Below are 19,656 nucleotides of genomic sequence, written 5' to 3' on the forward strand. Positions count from 1 at the left end.
TGTAAGGACAAATATTCGCACTCACAGTTTCATACAGGAAAAGCAATCATCTCACACATCCAGGCGAGTGCTACCGATCAGTCTGCAAGTAAGAACGTGAGCAGGATATAGTAAAGTCCCATGGCAGCATCTAAGGAAACATTTGAGCAGGCAATCTGATATTGAAAATAGAACTGATAGCTGTTTCTTCTGAGTAGTGATATTAGTTATGCCCAATGGGGAAAAAAAAGAAAAAAAAGGTAGGAAACTGCATGAGTTGGCACTTGTGTTATTTCCTTTCTCCGAAGCACCTTTAACCAGCTGCATCATAACTGAAGGCTGACTCAAGCTGAAAAAGTCACAGAAAAGGTTTTTCTTTGAAGATCTCCCAAATAAACTTCTTCACTGTCTTAGAATATGTGTCAACTGGAAAGTAAACTCCTACTGCTTTCCTCCATCTAAGTCTTAACAAATTTCATTCTAACGTACTCCACTAGGTTCCATTTCCATGTTTTGCCATCTGGATCTCATCTTTATAAATACAAGCTACATTCACCCACTTGGCTCACTTCATCTGTAGAGACTTGTTAAATGGCTTTAAAGATGATTTACTAAAAAAGCTAGAGTGTAAAGATTTAACAGGAGAAGAGATTAATTTAAGTACAGAACTATTTATTTTAATGTCAAAATTATGTTACCAATGATTTTTGGCTTCCCATATTGATCAGCTGATTTCTGCCCTATTTACATTTGCTCTCTGGTTCTAAATGTCTGTACTACCACATAAATTACTCAGAAAGCACCAAAGTTCACAACACTGATCTAGTCACAAATTTCAAATGTCTGAAATACAAATGTGTAATGTCAGAAGATTAAAAACCAAAAGAAGTCCACACACTAGTGCTTTGTTTCTGAAGCAGTACAGAACACACTTACTGAGCCCAGGAGATTTAAAGTTTAATTTAAACTCATTTTCTTTTGCTCACTGAATCATGTTTTTCCCTAAAACAGCACCAAGCTTCAACAAAATGACATCAATCTGGATGGTTTTACTCACTCAGTTACTTCAGCTATATTTTTAAGTGGTATTAAAAGTTTGTACTTAAATGCCAAATTCTATTCTAGGTTTGAAAAATAATAATAAAGACCTTGGAAGAATTACTAAGAACATGAATAGTATGCCAACTAATTGCTTCTGCTTTCTCCAGATCGGCACAGAGCTTTCCTCTTTGCAGTTAATGTTGCTGTATCTTCAGTAGCTTAAGTGATATTGATGAATACTTGGATCTGAAATTTTCCCTTTTATTCTTTAAAATTATGTACGTAAGTATCTTTAATCATGGTTTTCTCTTTCACTCTGAAAAAAGAAGCAAATGGAGAAAACTAATGTACAAAAAAAAGAAAAGAGACTGGGCCTTAAGTTTAGTCCCCCTCCAAGCACTTGGCTTGTATCTCCCTAATGTAAAAGGCCCTACCCTCTCCTTATTTAAACCTACATTGTAACTGATAAGACACACCAATTCAGGGTTCTGGATGCCCTAGCACTCAATCTCATCCCAGCAACATGCAACCAGTTATTCAAATGGGAATCGTTCTTAATTATTAAACATTTTATGAAGTACCTCAAACTCCACCCAAAAATCAACAGGTAGATCCCAGAAAAGTAGTGCCATAAGCTTTGCTGAGACACCCTTCTGGCAAATGAACCACTGCACCGCGCTCCAGTATCAATTTTAAAATGATTTATTTTTTTAAGTGCAGTGAAAGAGATCCAAGTCAAAAAGGAAAGCCCAGAAAGACAAAAATCTATCTGGATTACTTCTGTAATATGCTATCAAACAGCTACGCTAACTTTGGCTATTAAAGTTTTCATTTGACTAGAGATTTAACAGCAGAGCCACTGTCTTCAAGGACTAATATTGCTTCTGGCTGCTTCTCAATACCAACCAGCTGTCCAACTTTTTCTGGGCTAGGCTTCAATCTGTTTGTCCAACCTGAGCTAGGCACCAACTGGGATGTGGAACCACACCATCCTCAGCAAATATGCTAGAAAACTCATACTATCTGTATACTGTATCTGCAGGCTAAAGGAAAACATTATCTAGAAGCTTTCTAACTTTCCCAAAAGTTCTCAAGAGTTTTAAGATCACTGGATGACTTGGGAACCCTTTACAGCATATAATACCTATTTTATGTCATAATATATCACCTGATTAGTTGGTGTTTCATTCGTAAGCTGAGGAAGACTGAAGAAAACAGACAAGTTAAGGATCTGACTTTTTTAATAAGAATGTGGTAAAATATTGACCTTCATAATTGCTTCCCTGTCTACATAGAGAACAAAACTGCATCCACTGCATTTGCAATTGTTGAGACTGTAGAGAATAGTCAAAAAATTGGGCTTGACTTGGTAGTAACTTCTATTCCCACTATGGTATTTCAGTGGTTTTAAGCTATTCTGACACTGTTAAGTCACCTTGCTAAGCCTGTCATTTTCCCATCTCATTGCATTTGCCACCAAAATGAATTGCCATTTTGCATTCGTGCTTCAAAAAGCCTCCCAATAGCTACTGCAGCAAGAGTAGAAAATGATGCAAAACTCAAAATGATATAGCATCACTACAATGTTAAAATGCTACTTGTCACAGACTGTTATTAGAGTTGGACTAAGGCACTGTTAGCTCAGCTGCCTCCGAACACACCTGTTTCAATTTAATTTGTAATAATTAAGGAAGCCTAGGGCACCAGAAAAAGTGCTTTTCAGTTACTGTTTCAAATAGTAGAATTTTCATGTGCCCTTTAAAACCCTGTTTTTCAGAACAGACTGCTGACTTGCTAATGCTAGCAAAACGAAATAAAGTAAAATATTTTTAGCAGCAGGAAGTTGTTACTTGCTACTGCCAATTACATGCCTCGCACTTGAACAGTGCCATTTTTTCCCCTTTGCTAATTCTTCAAGATAGGTAAAAGAAGCTGGCTTACAGCGCATAAGGATACTAACAAAACTTAGTCCCTTGGAGTTGGCCGACACTTCTGGAGTAATAGCCAATACTGGCAACAATTTGCTATGACAAAGCAAACAACAGTGTCCTAGATCCACTCTTTGGTAAAGGGGGAAGGAGAAGATTAAGCAATGGACTTGGATGTATTGACTTTGGCAAAAGCCTGAATACCTTGTCATGCTAATAAAATTATTGAATCTGAGGAGGAAAAAATGGGGCAAAAGTAAAATAATAGTAGTATAAAAATTACATAAGAATAGATATTTATACACTGAGTTAATTTATCAAGCTGATAGAGATGAATCATCCACCACTAAAACAATGGGACACAAGGTTTCTTTATATCAAAATCATTATTTACAATCCATTTAAACATTCACAGAGATTTCAAGTATTCCCATCTTTTAGTTTAAAATATGATCTTGCAGGCCAAAACTAATCTGCTGGCAAAAATAAGTTTCTACAGGAACAGTGCCCAAAGAATGATTTCTTCCAAAACAGGATACATCTTAACAATCATCATGACTTTTTTTTTAGCCTGCACTTACAAGCCACAGAGGACTCAAGCAGTTCACCCAGAACCATAGTGACAGTAGGTATCAACCAGCGTCTGCAGCACAGCCGCAAGCACCTAATTAGGACTTCTTTGAATGTAACACAGACCTCAGTTATTTTTTGGAAATGACATACAATTCGCACATTCATTTTCCAAGCTGAAAATCCTACTGAAGCCAACAGGGCTACTCTTAGTGAACTAAGTCGAATATTTATTTCCACAGGTAAAGGCCCATCATTTTGAGAGTAACTTGCCTTTTGTCAGCCATAACATCATTAGAAATAATCATGCTACTGTATTTTTTCTGCATTAGAACACAAAAGAAAATGAATCTGGAAAACTCAGAGCAATTCTTCCTGAATACTGTTCTGATTATTTAAGAACRGTTTTAATATCATCAGTCATCATTTTCCATAGACTGACATGGAGGTATATTTAAAAATCAGGTAAGAGAGCAGAAAGAGACACTCATACAATAAAATAGGTAGTAACAGTTAGCACTATCATGTCACAATCTAGTGAACTGTGTGAAATACAACAGTGTCAACATGAAGTTTTGTTTATATAAATGTGTATGGGACATCCATTTGTCATGCATGACCTTAAAAAAAAATCAAAAATCCGAAAGTAAATGAAAGCTACATCTTTTATTCATTTGTCTTCAATGGGCAATTTCTTTACAATCCAGGTTTTTAGCTTTTCTATTTCAGTTCGGTTTAACTCATGATTAAGTTCTGGAAAAGTGTGGAATGACGTTGATACTCCCAGTGATTTTAACATCTTGTTGGTCTCTTCACCCCAAGAGCAAAGAACTAGTTCATCAGCTGTTCCATGACACTGAAATAGTTCTGGAAGGACACCATCATTTCTGTTCAAAGCCTGGATGGAAAAGAAACACTATCAGACAAATCATTAGAAATTTTCAGATAGTTACAGTTACATGGTGTCTCTATAACAAAGCAATGACAATTTACATAGCATTTCATTTACTAATCTGCCCTTTAGTGGGCATATCGTACTGTCTGTACAAAAGCACACAATGAAACATCACTGCGAAAAAACTGCACTTCAAATTATTCTAATGTGCTAACTCTGAAAAATGGTAAGTTTTAAATTTAGGGCTACAGTCTTCTCCAAATAAAAAATAATAAAAAAAAACATGACAGCAGATGGAGCCTATGAGTATTATAACTCACTACAAATTTTCAAAGAATACTGACAGTTACATGAAATCTTTGATAACTAATAACAACTTACATAGCATTTTATTCGTTAATGTGCTTTCTGCACTGACTTACTTTGAAAAAAAATAATAGTATTGTCTGTGCAAAAAGTAATGAAACATCTTGTAAGGATAGTTTTAAAGCCTCTTTTTCCTAATACTCTTCTTATCAATTTTCAGGAAGCGGCTTATGTTTAGAATATTAATCAATTGCTCCAAATGAAGAAACATGCCAGATCTGATTTTAATCTTCTAGCTAAGCAGTATTTCTGTAAAGCCTACCACACACTCACCTGGTAAACAGCAGATTCTCTATTGAGAAAACTTGAAAGTGCAAAGACTCCTGCCACATCTTGATGAAACCTATATGCTAAATGCATTGCCATTCCACCTCCCATTGAAAAGCCTCCTGGGATGCAACAAAAGACAAAAAAGATCGGATTTTGCTATGTCTTTGTAATCCAGCATCCATTTTGATTACTTTTATCTTCAGACTTTTTTTTTTTCCTTTTATACATAATGTACCCCAAAACCATCTTGAATAACCTAAAGGTTACAAAGATCTTAAATCAAACCATGATTAAATTAAGAAGCTGGGTAGCTAAAGAACTGAAGATTCATTACTGGGAGAGTAAGAACAAAATCAAACAAAAATGCCATGAGTGTATCTATTCATGTACAGTCCCTGCTAAGTACCTGAACACTGTTCTTTGACAGTAATAAAACAAAATTCCACGAACAGAGAATTCTCCTTATTCTTTATGCAACTTGTTTTTCCCTTAGGATAGTACCATTCATGCATGAAAGATCTCTGCATACTGTTGTGCCTAAGTAATGAATATTCATCACATTAGACTACTATACTCAAGTTGAGGTCTTTTTGTTGTCCTTGCTCCTTAGGATAGGTAATAAATAGTAGCAAGGAAACAGAGACACATATCCCATCTGAGTTCTAACAGGGTCATTAAATTAATGACTTGGTGTTCCATTTGTCATTTGTCCAGTTGTCTCTTTAAGCTGCAATAATTCTTTAAATGAGATAATTCTTCAGATAAGATTTTTTACAGGACAGATCCTTATTCATTAGGAAAGAAATCCAGACAACAATATTACTTCACAAGGATAGAGCTCAGAGGCTAGTATATTGGCTGCATCCAGATAATGACCAGCATGAGGAATAACTGGCCTGTTGAAATCTCCCCTGGTGCAGAGATGGAAACCGAGAAAGGTTATAACTGCAGCTCAACTCACAACAGCATCAGCATACATAGTAATGGTGATACAATTGCCTTGGGTGTTAATCAGGGTGAAATTCTGAGCCCACACCTTCTTATACAGAAGACACCAATTACAGATTGAATGAGAAATACAAAAGTAATAGGTGAAATACCAAACCATTTCAACTTGGTGTCTTTTTAAAGTGATTAAAACATGACTCCAAAATTCAGAATGGCTCTTCTGCAAGGATTATGTGAGCCCACTGGGCTGACTCAGTTCTATGCTAGACAGAAGTTTTACACAGCAGCTGATCAGAGCTTGGCCAGGAAGCAGTGTGTATCTACCAGTGAACCCAAGCTTAACACAATATGTGTAATTTCAGTATTTGACTGGATCCTGGAATCACACAGTAAATCTCTAGGGCACATGAATTCACAGGCAGAGAATGCTGCACTTTGTATATATTAGTTAGGCCTTGGTAAGGCTATCCTTAATCCTCTCCAGTATGTTTAACTGCAGGTCCCACCAGGTTTGAGGCCTTTTCAGCCCACACTCTTTGTTACGTTATGACTAGAAGATTTGGCTGGATTTAGGAAGGAAATTTTCCTAAAAACACTAGACTAATCCAGACTTGATGTGCTTTCCTTCTTCTTCCTTCACGTTTCTTGATTTTTGATCAATTTCTGATCAGAACTTACACTGTATTTCTTATTCTTCTTTCTACTTATTGTCACCTTGCAGTCCTAAGAGACAGATATGGCCAAAATGTGGTAAACTGCAGACTCCTGAGTTGCAGAATTTGAATCTTGGGGAGGAGGAACAACAACACACAACTTGGAAGACTAAAGTCTTTCCTTCCTTTGCTAACACAATCCTTAACTGAATTAGGAAAACTGTGTCCTCAAACTAGAGTATACACGTTGAGTCCTGTAGCTATGTACCCGTAGTCTCGTAATTCCCTGATATTTACCTTTGGTAAATAAAGCTGCGACCTGGTATTACTCTATGCATCAATCTTCACCTGTTTCAAATCAAAAGCAGTATGTCTAGGTGCCCCATAGCAGCTCAGAAATATAGGCAGCTAAGGAAAAGCATGAATGATGAACTCAGAGCACAGCTTGGAAACTCTCACAGTCCATATCACCTGAAATTTTGAAAAAATCTGCCTTCATAGAAATAAAAATAACAAAAATACTACTAAAAGCCTTTCACCTGCATCAACATTTCCTACCAGACATGCTCTCTGTCATATGCAGGACAGTTTTTGCTATAAAGCAGAAAACCATTGCTCAAGACTCACAAAGAAATCACAAACGTTTCAACAACACTGACCCTAAATAGAGAGAGAAAGAAACAGCCATATGAGAAAGTATATAAAACACAACAGTATATAAAATACAAGATTCTTAAATAAACAGCAACATGTCTTGTGCTCAAGTTTTCTTTATGCTCTTCTGTGGAATCTGATCATTTGCTTCATCACTTCCTTGCGACTATTCCGAAGGATACAGTCATCTCAAAGCCCCCAAAATAGCACTTACACTTATATACATATTTTGCATTTGCTTACAAATAAACAGATATTCTTTGTCCACATATAAAATGAAGCCTATTTTTAGAATACAGAAAAGAGTTTGCATTGAAAACTCATTACTAGTTTGTAAATGATTTAATCTAAAATTTTGTACCCGTTTAGTCACAATCTGGCAACACTATCTGCAATTACTCACCAGCAGTCTTTGACAATGCAGTCACCTTCTGTTTAGAAGAATATTAGGTAATGGTTCTTTCATGTGGCTCATACTACTATGAGAGAATGTAATACAAATGACTAGTTCTTTGAATTTGGTTTTCCAGGGGAAAACCTGCAGTTTATCACTTGATACCACAATAATCTCTGAGCATATTCTGTATAGTAAAGGCTTCACAGACAACAATTGGAATAAGTATTTGTATTTTGAGGTTAAAATTTTCAGTTACAGAAAGTCTGTATTTAAGTTTAAATCTGGATTGGACATAGCACATAAAACATTCAATCAAGAACTTGGAAAAGAATTCAATATATGCATTAAAGAAAAGTAAGAGGAAGGTATAGATATTACACTAAATAAAATGTCCAAAGCGATACAACAGACAGGATGTAAGCAAAATAGAAGTACAGGTACGCTTATATACACCAATAATCTCAGCATAAAGAATATGTAAGCTTTACAGAACTGCTATTGTAGAGATTGTGTTATGAGTGCTAATCAACATCAAAAAGAACACTACAACATTTCAATCTTAGATGGGTAGGTCGCAGCCAGCCCTTTGCTTGAGACCAGTGTATTCCCAAAGACTGTGTATGAAAGTTCAGATCTTGCTAATTGGTTTCACACATATAGTATCTGCAAGTATGCTTTTTCCCCCATGTATTTTCCTTATATCTAAAGTGATCTTAATGCTTAGACACAGTTAAAAAAATTGTCGGCTTCATACACTGCGCAGGAGCAGTGACTGAATTATGTTATTCCTTATGGACTCTGCTTCAGGAAAACATTTAACCATTTACACTAACTTTAGCTTTCCTGCAGCTTTCCTGCCTTGCAAAGGAGGTTTATGCACAGACTAAAAACTAAGCACAAACAAAATATACTCAATTCAGCAAAGCACTTCTTTTAGCATTAGAGAAACTTCACACAAGGCCCTTTGACAATGGAGGTAGTGAAGATCATGACACATACCATACACACTGAAGACTAGTGGGAAGAAAGTGCTTGTACCTTGCTTTGCTAGTTGAAAAGATTGGCTGAAATTGCAGGATCTTCACACTTTTCAGATTAAAAAATGTGAATCAGAAGGAACTCCCACATTATACCTTAAACAAGTATGATACCTTATTAAAAACAAAACATTCTTTGCTGGAGTATCATGCGTAAGTAAATACTTGAAGGTAACCCAGTCACATAGCGATGTGACGCAGAATTAATATAGACTGAATTTCTCGTGTGTAATTCCTGCTTGAAGACGACAGAACTCCTCATCAGAGCAGTCATGTTTCAGTGATAACAAAAGCTTCCTTCTGTGCTTACCAAAGGCTTTAGGAAACTTTAAAAAATAAAAATATTTGTATCAAACTTTGAGCCCATTTCCCCTAAATATCTTTATTTCTATTAATTTGCTCCTAATTTATATCCGTATGAAATGACAATCTGGTCCATGATGATACTTCAATAGTACATTAAGTTCAGGAAACCAAGTATTTACCTACTGTCAAACTTCAGCTTTATTCATTTCTTTGTATTTTGTCTAACAATATATGGGTTTGTATCTAAGAAAATGACTAACATTAATATATAAAACAAAGACTTCTTTATTTAACTTCTCTCTCTCTCAGAAGTGTCCTGCATATAAAACAGAATGCTAACAACTCTCCCTCTCTCCCCCATGCTCCATGTAAGGGCTTGCAATGACTTCAGAATGCCCTTTAGGTTTTCAATCTTCATAGAAAAAAAACCACACCTTCTACATTGCTGATTGCTTTCTGAACCATACAAATCTGACTGTAAAATGACTTAATCAATTTGTTGTAGATAATGATTATGGATTAAAAAAAACAATGAATCAGGTTACTTTTTAGGTCTCTCCAGTATAATTAAGTGATCAAAGCAATGAGTCACATTAAAAACTACACTGGTAGAAAAAATCTTAAAATGTTAATCACATTTAGCAGATTAATTCTGCCACCTGCACTGAGTACGTGCTACTTGCAGACACAGAATTTTAGCTCTTCTCACACTGGTTAGAATGTGAGAGGTAGGGGCTGTTTCACTCAGCATTAAAAGATGGCTATGGCACAGCATTAGAAGATGAAGCAGAGAAGCTAAGCCCCAGGCATTCAGGAGATAAGGATTCATATTTGGGAGAACGGGTGAGTTTTAGGGTGTTTCTTTTAAATAGTATTTTTTCCTTAGTTTCTCTTAAATAAGTGCTGTTCATCTCCCCTGCATTTCCTCAGATTCATCAGTATACCTTTGGTAACTAAGTGGCAAGAGATGAATGTTATAGTGCCTGGGTATCTGTGACAGCACACTGTAAGTAAAGAGACAATTACCTCTCTGTATTAAGAGACTGCACCAGCACAGTTAGAAATTGCTTTTGTCCATTCTGTTGTCATCATGATACATTACCTACTTTCGTTTAATTTTCTTGCCATTCTCCCAGTATTTTTCATTCTCGATTTATCCCTTCTTTTTGATATTTCAGCTTAAGAATTATTTTAATCAGTTTTATTATTATGATTTTTTCCCCTAAACTAAATTTCAGTTTACTTTCTGCTCTCCCTAGTGATTTTCTGTGATTTACCTTCTATTAATAGTTAACAGCAAAACCTTGTTCKACATGTCATCTGCAAAGAAGCTGACTTTCTGTTGAGGCCTTCCTTTTTCACACATGAATGGAAGTATTATACACATTAACAGTGCTCATATATGAGTATCAGAGAAGAGTACAATTGTCACTTGAACAGCAAATTCCCTTCTCTACAGAATTCTCAGAACACTACTCCTGTGTAAGCGCTGCAACATGTACTTTATCTCGAATAAACTTCCTCAGAGCAACACTTTGTTGCTCCTATTTTGTCCTATTTGTAAAACTTCATCAAACACTGACCTGACATACTAGCAAAATTGAAATGAATGGATTCAGCACTTCATAGTCTTTTTATTCTATTTGCTAGTCAGTGACTTCTAGTGTCTTTACAAGAACAGACAACTTCCATTAACGGGCTTAGATACCTCCTCTTTTTACATATTGGGAACATGAATAAATCTGCTGTCCAACTTTTTCATCAGCTGAAACATAACATTTAAAAAAAGTATATTTAAGTGACACAAGTTTTACTGTTTTGTTGTAAAACCAAGTATACAATATTTTCTAATGTATCTTCTCACAGTACAACCCAGTTATGCTTTATTTATTTTCAACTGATACAAGTGGTAGTAGGGGACCCAAAACGGTACCTAAGGCACCATAATTTCTATCACTAAGCAGGAAAATAAAATCCATGAATAGCATCAAATTAGCTTTCGTTCAGATGTTACCCTATTCACAGCCATGGCTTTATGTACCTTTATATTTTCCTGGTTTGTTTCTGAGGATGACAGAACAGTCCTGCTGCAACACTTCCACCTGTCATTTTTACAGTCAGCTTAGTCTCTTAATACTGAGGATTATTTCTTAAATATCTGTATGTGTAGATCCCTTCATTTGCATTTTTATGGCACACTGCTCTCAGACATGAATATCTTTTCTCCTTATTCTTGGCTCTTAAGCTTCATGAGGAGAAATGAGGAAGATGCATGACATCAGGAGATATTCAGAAACGAAAAACTTTGTTCTCCGAATGTGAATATCTGACTCAAGTTTACCTGTGGTGCAAAAGAATACCTTTGAGGGCAGCTCAAATAAAAGGAGGAAACAAACCAGAAAAGGAAATTAAAAAAAAAATAAAGCAGCACTGGAAAGGATTTGCCTAGCTAGACCTGCCTACAMCAGCACTGATGCAGAAAGATGGATTAGAGAACTTGACACTTCTGTTACACCTATGATTCTGCAGGCACAACCATGAAAAAGTGCAAGGCCCTGTGGCATGTCTCCAGGTGACTCTCAAGCACTCTGAAAGTTCATTTATCCATTGAATTTTGACATTTATTAAAGATGATTAAGCATATTTTCAATAGGGGTGCTACCACAGGTTGAAGGACCAATTTGATTCACTTCATAATTCTCCTCTCCAAAGCCATTATCCTACGATGACAATGTATGATTACTGATATATCATGACTGAATTATCTTTGATATTACTACTGTGAATTTTGTTTACTCTAAATCTTCACTACTGCTTGTTAAGCCTGCTACTCACCATGCATATCAAAACTGAGAACATGTTACCTTGGAAGCTCAGATTGGAAGCAAAGCTCTCTCTTTTAGGAGCTCTAATAAGTATGCTGTCAGGTGTTGTGAAACAAAGTCACAAGTGGAGGAACTTATCGTCTGATCTAAGCTATTAGCCATTTGTAACTCCTACTGAGTGATTAATGAATGAAATACAAACATCATTTGTTAGTTTCCTGCTTGCACATCAGGAAGTTAGAAGAGGAGCAGAGAACTGAAAGAAAAGTAAATGATCAGTTCATGTGCAAGCAAACAAGCAGAGAGAATATTAGAATATATCATTAGTAGAAATGAACTGCAAATTTACATTTAACCACTGAAAATTGATGAAAAGTTCACTAGTATTATGGGGAAGATGGATCAATAGTACTGGTTTGAGCCAAGCATTTTATAAACACGATTTAGATAAACAATGAAGCCACATAATGGATGGCACAGAAAGGGAAACCTCATTTGAATTATACTTGCAGTGGTAAATGGCAACATAAACCCCTAAATATGCCCTGTGAAAGCAAGATAGCAAGTCCTTTTAAATGGGAGACAAAATACAACAGATAAAAGATGACATAAGTGATAGCAAAAGGCTAGATGCCAAAGACATAAAAGCAACAAGACTGAAGGTGTAGTTTGCCCAATGTTTTTGTGATTTATTGTTGGTTTTTCATCTCCTCATATTTACAGAACCCTCCTTCTCTGGGATGTAAAAGCCAAGACATTCCCTCCCCATCCCATTTTCGCACGTACTGAGAGAGATGAAAATGCTAATATTTACAAGAAGCACAGAACTTTCATGGTACTTCCACCATGGTTCAGTAGCTATGTAAGAAGTCCAGCAATAAACAAAAAGTGGTTGTGTGTCTTATGTTATTGTTATAGTACAAGGGGTCAGGAATCAAGCATGTGTTTTCTGGCATACAGTCAAATCTACAGGACTGTTATTGAAAGCTTATTTTTACTGGCTGCTTACACAAGTGACTACAGGTGGCAGAGACCAACATGCTTGGATCAGCATTTCTGCGCTATACAGAAAGTGACCTGTAAAAGTAGGAAAGAAGCACTAAATCAAGACCAAAAAAAGAGAATAACAAGACAGCCTTTCACTAAACTGTGGCTGACAAAAGTGAGCACTATTAAAATGCTTCAGATGTAAAGTAGCCATTTCTGTAAAGAGCTTCCAAGTTATTCAAGATTAAGATTCAATCTCTGACAATTCCCACGTAAGTAAAGTTATTTAATAGTAGACTATCACCACAGATGCAGTAAAAACCCACCACCACCCAAAAGACAACTCAGCTTTACTTAGGAAAAAAAAATGATTCTCTCAGCTTTGAAAATGTGATTATTTGCTTTTTTAACTAATTTAGCAATGAATCTAGACATCTATAAAGAAGAAATAGATCCAATATTTAAGAAGTGGTACTAACAAAGCTCCAAGAATCAGAATTTGACCAATTTCATCATTCTCTTTTATCTCAAAAGTCAATATGAACCTACTTACAGGCTTATTTACAAGAAGTGCATTAGTCAAGAAGACCAGTAAGAGTAACTCCACAGGAATGTTTGGCAAGAAACTGACTTCCATTATCAAATTCTGACAGTGATATAATTATTTTTGGATAATTATATATTTAAGTCAGTCTCTTTTCTTTTCCCTTTAAGGTTAGGGGAAAAAAAAACCTTAACGAACCAGAAGGCAGCTACCTTCAAAGGACTTCTGTATTATTAGGGAAGTCACTCATGAGAACTATCAAGAAACAGGAATGGGTAGATGAGCTGTGTACTACAGGTATGCTGGTGCACAGAATTCATAGGGAAGTTTTAATGATGGACTTTGCTTACTTCCAGTAAATTATTTWATTCTTTAAAAGTCAATACATAGATCAGCTCTTAAAAACAAACTTGCTCCAGTATTTTTTCTGATATAGCAGAAGAGTGGCATCACACAACCTAGACTCCCTCCACAACTTTATTAATAGAGTCCTGCCGCTTTTGGATTTCAGAGCCGATTATGCTACTGAAGCAAACAGCACAGGCTGCAGCGTCTCACAGAACAAATGATCTTACTGTACCCACAATCCTTAGGCAGGTGAAAAGTTCGAATGGAGAGAATCAACCCCCACCAGGTGCTGGGCTTCTCATTTTCCAGTGCTTGAGAGCCTACCCCTGCTTCTTCTTCCTTCCTGCTCGCTCTTCTTTGCACAGTGTTCCCGCGGATCTTGCCTCTTATCCCACACCTCAGAGTTGTCAGCAGCTACCCACCTTCCTGCTTGCCTAACTCATCCTCACCCTGTGATTTCTAGTTGAGTATTCCATATAAAACCATAACCTTCAATCTTGTCACCCTCATTTTGCTTTTTTCCACTCATCAAAACTCCCACTCATTGCAAAACAGTCTCACAACATAGTTCTCCTTAACCCTTTAACAACCCATCTCACTTCCTGTAAATCCTCATTCATGCAACTGTTTTCTCAGCTTTTATAACTTATTCAAAAAGGTCTCACACTATCCTTCACAGACTCCTAAGATATCCAATCTCTTCTATTGTTTCTGTTTTTTTCCACAATAAGATATATACCTATTATGTAGGTATGTATGTTCAGAATACTGATCACCATCACTATTCAACATCAGCAACTGCACTGGGGAAATATTCATAGCAACACTCCACTGTGACTTCCTCTGCTATAATTATCTTATTTTTCAATTCGTCTCCTAAAGGCCACCTCTTCCCACTTTATTGCACCAGCATCCACAATCTGCTGTCTGCTCCTTGCCTGATTACTTCAATACTCCTCTTCTACCAGAGAGATATTCCTGACTTTTTAAAGAAAAATCTAACCAGATCTGACAGGACTTGCATTACTTCAGCAAACCAGCCTTCCACAATCTCAGAAAAATCCTAGGCCATCCATTTCTCCTCTTCCAGTGGATTTTACAGTTAAGTGCAGAAAGACTGCATATGTTGTAATAACTAAACCTCAACTTCATACTACTTGTTCAATTGAAAAACTTACAAAGCTGTGAGGCACCTTTACAGAATTTATTTTCTATATGAAACAATGCCAATTGATGGGCATGGAATTTTCACAAAGTCCCATCTGCAGTAACTAAGAATGTCACATTATGCTGTCTGAGACTAATATTAAAACTAATCTTTACACACAGAAATCTCACAGGATCTCTGCGCTTCATTTTACTTTGCATCAAAATTAGCACAGAGAGAGAACCAAGTCCTCACAGAAGGACACTGTCTTGTGCACACACGGATGACACACTCAGATTTTCTCTAGTTGATTTCTTATGTATCCAGACCCTTTCTGTACTTTCAATGGAGCTAATTCAGAGCTGCCTAATTTTTGTTGTATTAGATTCAACTGTGACGATGCTATCTGTATGCACGTAGCATCTATCACAGAAGCAAGCAAACAGCACCTTTCTCAAGAAGTCTCAATCTAAAGCTCTTAAGAGGGACAAAATAYGCATCACTATACACAATTTACAGGTGAGGAATTTAGGTAGAGATCAATACTTCCAAGTCATCTATGGACTGAAGTAACTGGTGCAAATCAATTTCCTTACTCTGTTTATAATTTGTAAAGCAACTTCCACAGTCTGCAGTCTCACTATTAATTCTGAAGGCTGCAAAAAGGGAAAGAGAAAAGAAAAAAAAAAAGAAAAAAAAGAAAAAGCCTAACAGCAGAGTGAATCTGTAAACAGAGTATCCCTCAGCTAATCCTACAGAATGCACCTGCTCTCCTTCAGCTGTTTCCCAGCCAGCAGGTATAACACAGGCAAGTCACATCAAAGAGACTATGCTGACAGCCATCCAAAACAATGCATTCTGCAGCCAGGGCAGTAAGCCAGAAAGGGAAAGTAAACAGAGGCCTTCAAAGAGCAACATGGGGCTGGAACAAGAAAACAGGCTGGCTGAATGCTAGTGGCTCCACCACTTAGGAGCTTGATGACATGACTCAGTTGGCCATAAATTCAAACGTTCCCACATTAAAAGTTTTTTCCCCAACCTGAAATACTTTGCGGTCTAGGAATGGGACAGGGAGCCAAAGACTCCTCTCTGACACAGGCTACTCCTTTGGCCTCAACCTCTGTGCCTCAATTTCCCACTACCTATTTCACAGAAATAGCGTTAAAGTCGCTGGAAATTGTGAAAATTTAAGATGGGCAGGCAGACAGACACATATAAAATACGATAGCTAACAGGTCATTTATTACCAAGTGCTAATCTGTAGTGATGTTTAACACAGAGATTGTTGTTTCTCCATGAATTAATTTATCCTGAAGTATTACAGCAGAAAGGAAAAGCCTGCAATTACTTATATGCTACATATACATTTTCAAGAATGCATATAGCTTTGGGCATGCATGCTTTCCTATCCTTCAAAAAGGCTAAAAGCAATCAGGAAAAAAATCGTGTACATATTTTTTTTTATTTTTTTTAAGTAAAATATGGCTCATCCTATGTTTCAAAACACAATTACAAAAGACTAGTTTACAACAAAATCATTTTTAAACTATATTTTCGAGAATACTGCTTGCAGGTTGCTACAATCCCTACCGGAAGAAAGTTTAAAAAAGAATTCAATATTTTTGAGGATCAGTTGGTGAAGAGATTCAACAGCTGCAGAAGTTGGTCATATGCTTTCAGAATGGAGTAAACTCAAGAGCAGATGATCTCTGATTGATTAGAAACATTAGAATAAACAAATCAAAACATAAGTCCTTCTCACCTACTAGAATCCTATTCTTTGAGATGCCATTTTTAATCTCATCATTGATCAAGTCTGTAAGTCCACGGCACATAGAATCAATGGTTTCAATGTGTTCTGGGCAGTCATTGGAGATCTTGTATCTGTCAAACCAAACAGTGGAAAGGGCTCCTTTCATAGGTGTATATGGCCTGGGGGTGTAGAAGGAAAAAACTCAAATGATTAACCATGCATATGATCAAAAGCCTTTGGTGTGACTACGATAAATAAAAACAATGCAGTAACTGTTTGGCCAAGGAGAGATGGACCTCCATCAATTCTAATTCAATTCACCTCCAACCATATTCCCTTGCATTTCAAAGACTATCCTTCAAGAATGGGAATAGCATTTGGAAGCTAGATAAAATGCAAGTTTCAGTCAGTTCAGTCAAGGTTGAACAGTTCATCTAAACGTTTTAACTTCTAACCCTGCCAAAAGATTCTTCATCTTAAACAAAGTCAGGGTTGAAATTCACCTGGCAAAAAGGCAAACTGCTAAATAAGTAACTGCTAAATAATAAATAACTGCTAAATAAGGCTTTCAAGGAGCTAGCTCTATGGTGTTTAGTTGTCTTATTCTTATTGCAATTGACAGGAATTGTGTATTGTGAACCTCTGAGTATTTATGAAATACTTGCCTTCTGTTAATCTTTTTTTTCCCTTTTTCCTTAAATAGTTTCAACAATCCCCACCTTAACAAGGCACTTTTCTCAAAAATAACTGAAAGAAATGCCATGTGTTTATTAGATTGATGCACACCGAATTAGAGATATAATGATACTTTTTTCCCCACAATATTGTGTTGTCAAGATTAGTATCTTAAATGCCTTAAAATGCTGCCCAAACCTCAACTAATCAAGAAAACTACAATCCAAAGTAGCTTTTTTTAAAAATAAATAAATAAATAAATAAGGAAGATGAATAGAGCCCTGAAATCCTAAGAAAGGTGATCTAACTGCCTTGCAATGGTTCCACAGTTCAATACCAAACATACTGCTTTGAGATCGATGCTTCCTCTCAAAACCAAGCCTCCTAAAATCCTTAATTGCTCTTTTTAATCAGGGGGCACATTTTTCATTTTAACTTAAGCTCAGATGAGCTCAGATCAGATTACAGTTGCTGCCTACAAACAGACAGCCTTTGATAAATTTGTCTGGATGGGAACCCAGTGAAAATGCAAACACTGACTTCTGTTCTCTCTGAGTACTTTCACTAGTAGAATTAAACAAAAACTAACCTGAAATAAGAAAGTCACTACTGYAATTATTTTAAATGAAGAAACAAATTCTGCCTTTACTGATACCAGACAGGTTTCACATATTTAAAGCTGTATTTCTAAACCAGAAATATTGCCATTACTAGGAGGGTACAATAGGTAGTATATTATTTGCATTCACTCAGTCAAGAAGTCAAAAATGACAGAAATCAGCTTTTATTCTGTTAGATGCCATGAATGTGAAATAAATATGGCTCACAACTTAGAAGCTGATAAACCAAGGATAAAGAGACAACAAATGGAATCAGAAAGGTATTCAAATTATGCTTTTCCATTTGGGCACTGTTCCAGGAAAGAGTATGTAAAACCAAAACAATCTACAATTACACAAAACAGTATGCAAGTATGTGGTCAACTTAAGGCATACAATGCACTACCATTTTCCCTCATTTGCTCAATTCAAAACTAATGGACTTAAGCAGCAGAATTAAGAGTAACACTTTTTTCCCCTCAAATTAGCCTTTACTTTTCAATTAAAAAATGATAATTACTAAATTAAATGAAATTCCGTGGCAATATTTCATACACCCAACAAGCTGAAGCTAAGTTTAAGAAAACATTATAATCTTTTTTTTTCCTCCTTCTCTTCAGTGCTACCAATCTCTCTAGGATTCTTCCCAAACAAAATGATCAACACCTAATGAACAAGATTACAAATCTCTAATACACAAAAGGTTGTCAATCTGTAAAAGGAGACATTCCAGGCAAAACAAATCTCAACCGTGGAACCAGTGGAGTCTCTGAAGTCACTTGGGTGACAGGATGTACAACAGACTAAGCACTCAGACAAGTAACATTTAATTAAAAGTTGTAGTTTCTCGCTCAAATACCTTTACATCAATCTCTCCGTAAAAATACTTGGCAGCCAGAATGCTCTATTTTCTTGTGACAATAGAGTAATGTACATTTGTTTGAGAAAAGATACATGGGCCTTCAGTACTACTAAAGCAGGCTGAACCAGTCTTTCCATGGACAGAAGACACATTCATGTGAAATGGAAACGGGACATTAAAGAAATATTAAAATAGGTTTCCTTAGAACARAATGACAGAATTAAATTGTACAATTTAGAATAAGGACAAAGTCCCAAAAGAGACTGTAATACCTCGCTAGACGTCAAAAATCAGGACTTTTACCTGCTGTCTTTTCAAATTCTCCAGTGAGACAGATGAAACACTGATGTATTTAAGCCCAAAGGAAAAGACCCTCAAGCAAATAGGGAAGATGCTTTCAGCAGTCTCAAAAACATCCTTGTAACCACATTTGATTTCTCAGAAATGCACTAAAAATAACTTTTGCATAAAGTTGAGAAGTAAGATTCTTTTAATGGTTCACCCAACTGGTACATCTGTTTTAGTCATTCACCTTGTTCCTTAAATAAATCCCTTTATTAACTGGCATGCTACAACTCAGACATTACCACGGTAAACAAATATGTTTGGCATGGAACCATCTGTACAGCTCCAAGAATACAGCACAAAATTTTTTCATACAACTGAATCACAAAAGAAAAAAAAAATTCCTATGTTACAGTGACATGAAGGGCTGGCCTGAAATACACAAAACCAAAGGAACACAGAGTGGAGTGAAAACGCCTTCCAGTAAGGTTGGCATGGTCAATTAACAACAGTGTCAATCCAAACTGTCTGCTTGAAGTTCAGATTTCTTGCTTTCCTTCCCCCCCCCACCTTTTTTAATTCACATT

The 19,656-nt window shown here is 36.3% G+C and overlaps 1 protein-coding gene across 1 annotated transcript in view; it reads right to left on the bottom strand.

Annotated features, from left to right (window-relative positions):
• Nucleotides 1–4,165: 4,165 nt before the first annotated feature.
• LYPLAL1 (lysophospholipase like 1) overlaps nucleotides 4,166–19,656 on the bottom strand; it is a 23,266-nt gene continuing 7,775 nt past the window's right edge. The window contains exons 2-4 of the mRNA XM_085326081.1: nucleotides 16,658–16,827; nucleotides 5,053–5,168; nucleotides 4,166–4,416 (exon numbers count right to left, since the gene is read on the bottom strand). Coding sequence (XP_085182207.1) covers nucleotides 4,189–4,416; nucleotides 5,053–5,168; nucleotides 16,658–16,827 — 514 coding nt within the window. The 3' untranslated portion in view covers nucleotides 4,166–4,188. The remainder of the gene's footprint in view (nucleotides 4,417–5,052; nucleotides 5,169–16,657; nucleotides 16,828–19,656) is intronic.

Source organism: Rhea americana, unplaced genomic scaffold, assembly GCF_003343005.1.
Source record: "Rhea americana isolate MKP2758 unplaced genomic scaffold, rheAme1 scaffold_127, whole genome shotgun sequence".
NCBI lineage: Eukaryota > Metazoa > Chordata > Aves > Rheiformes > Rheidae > Rhea > Rhea americana.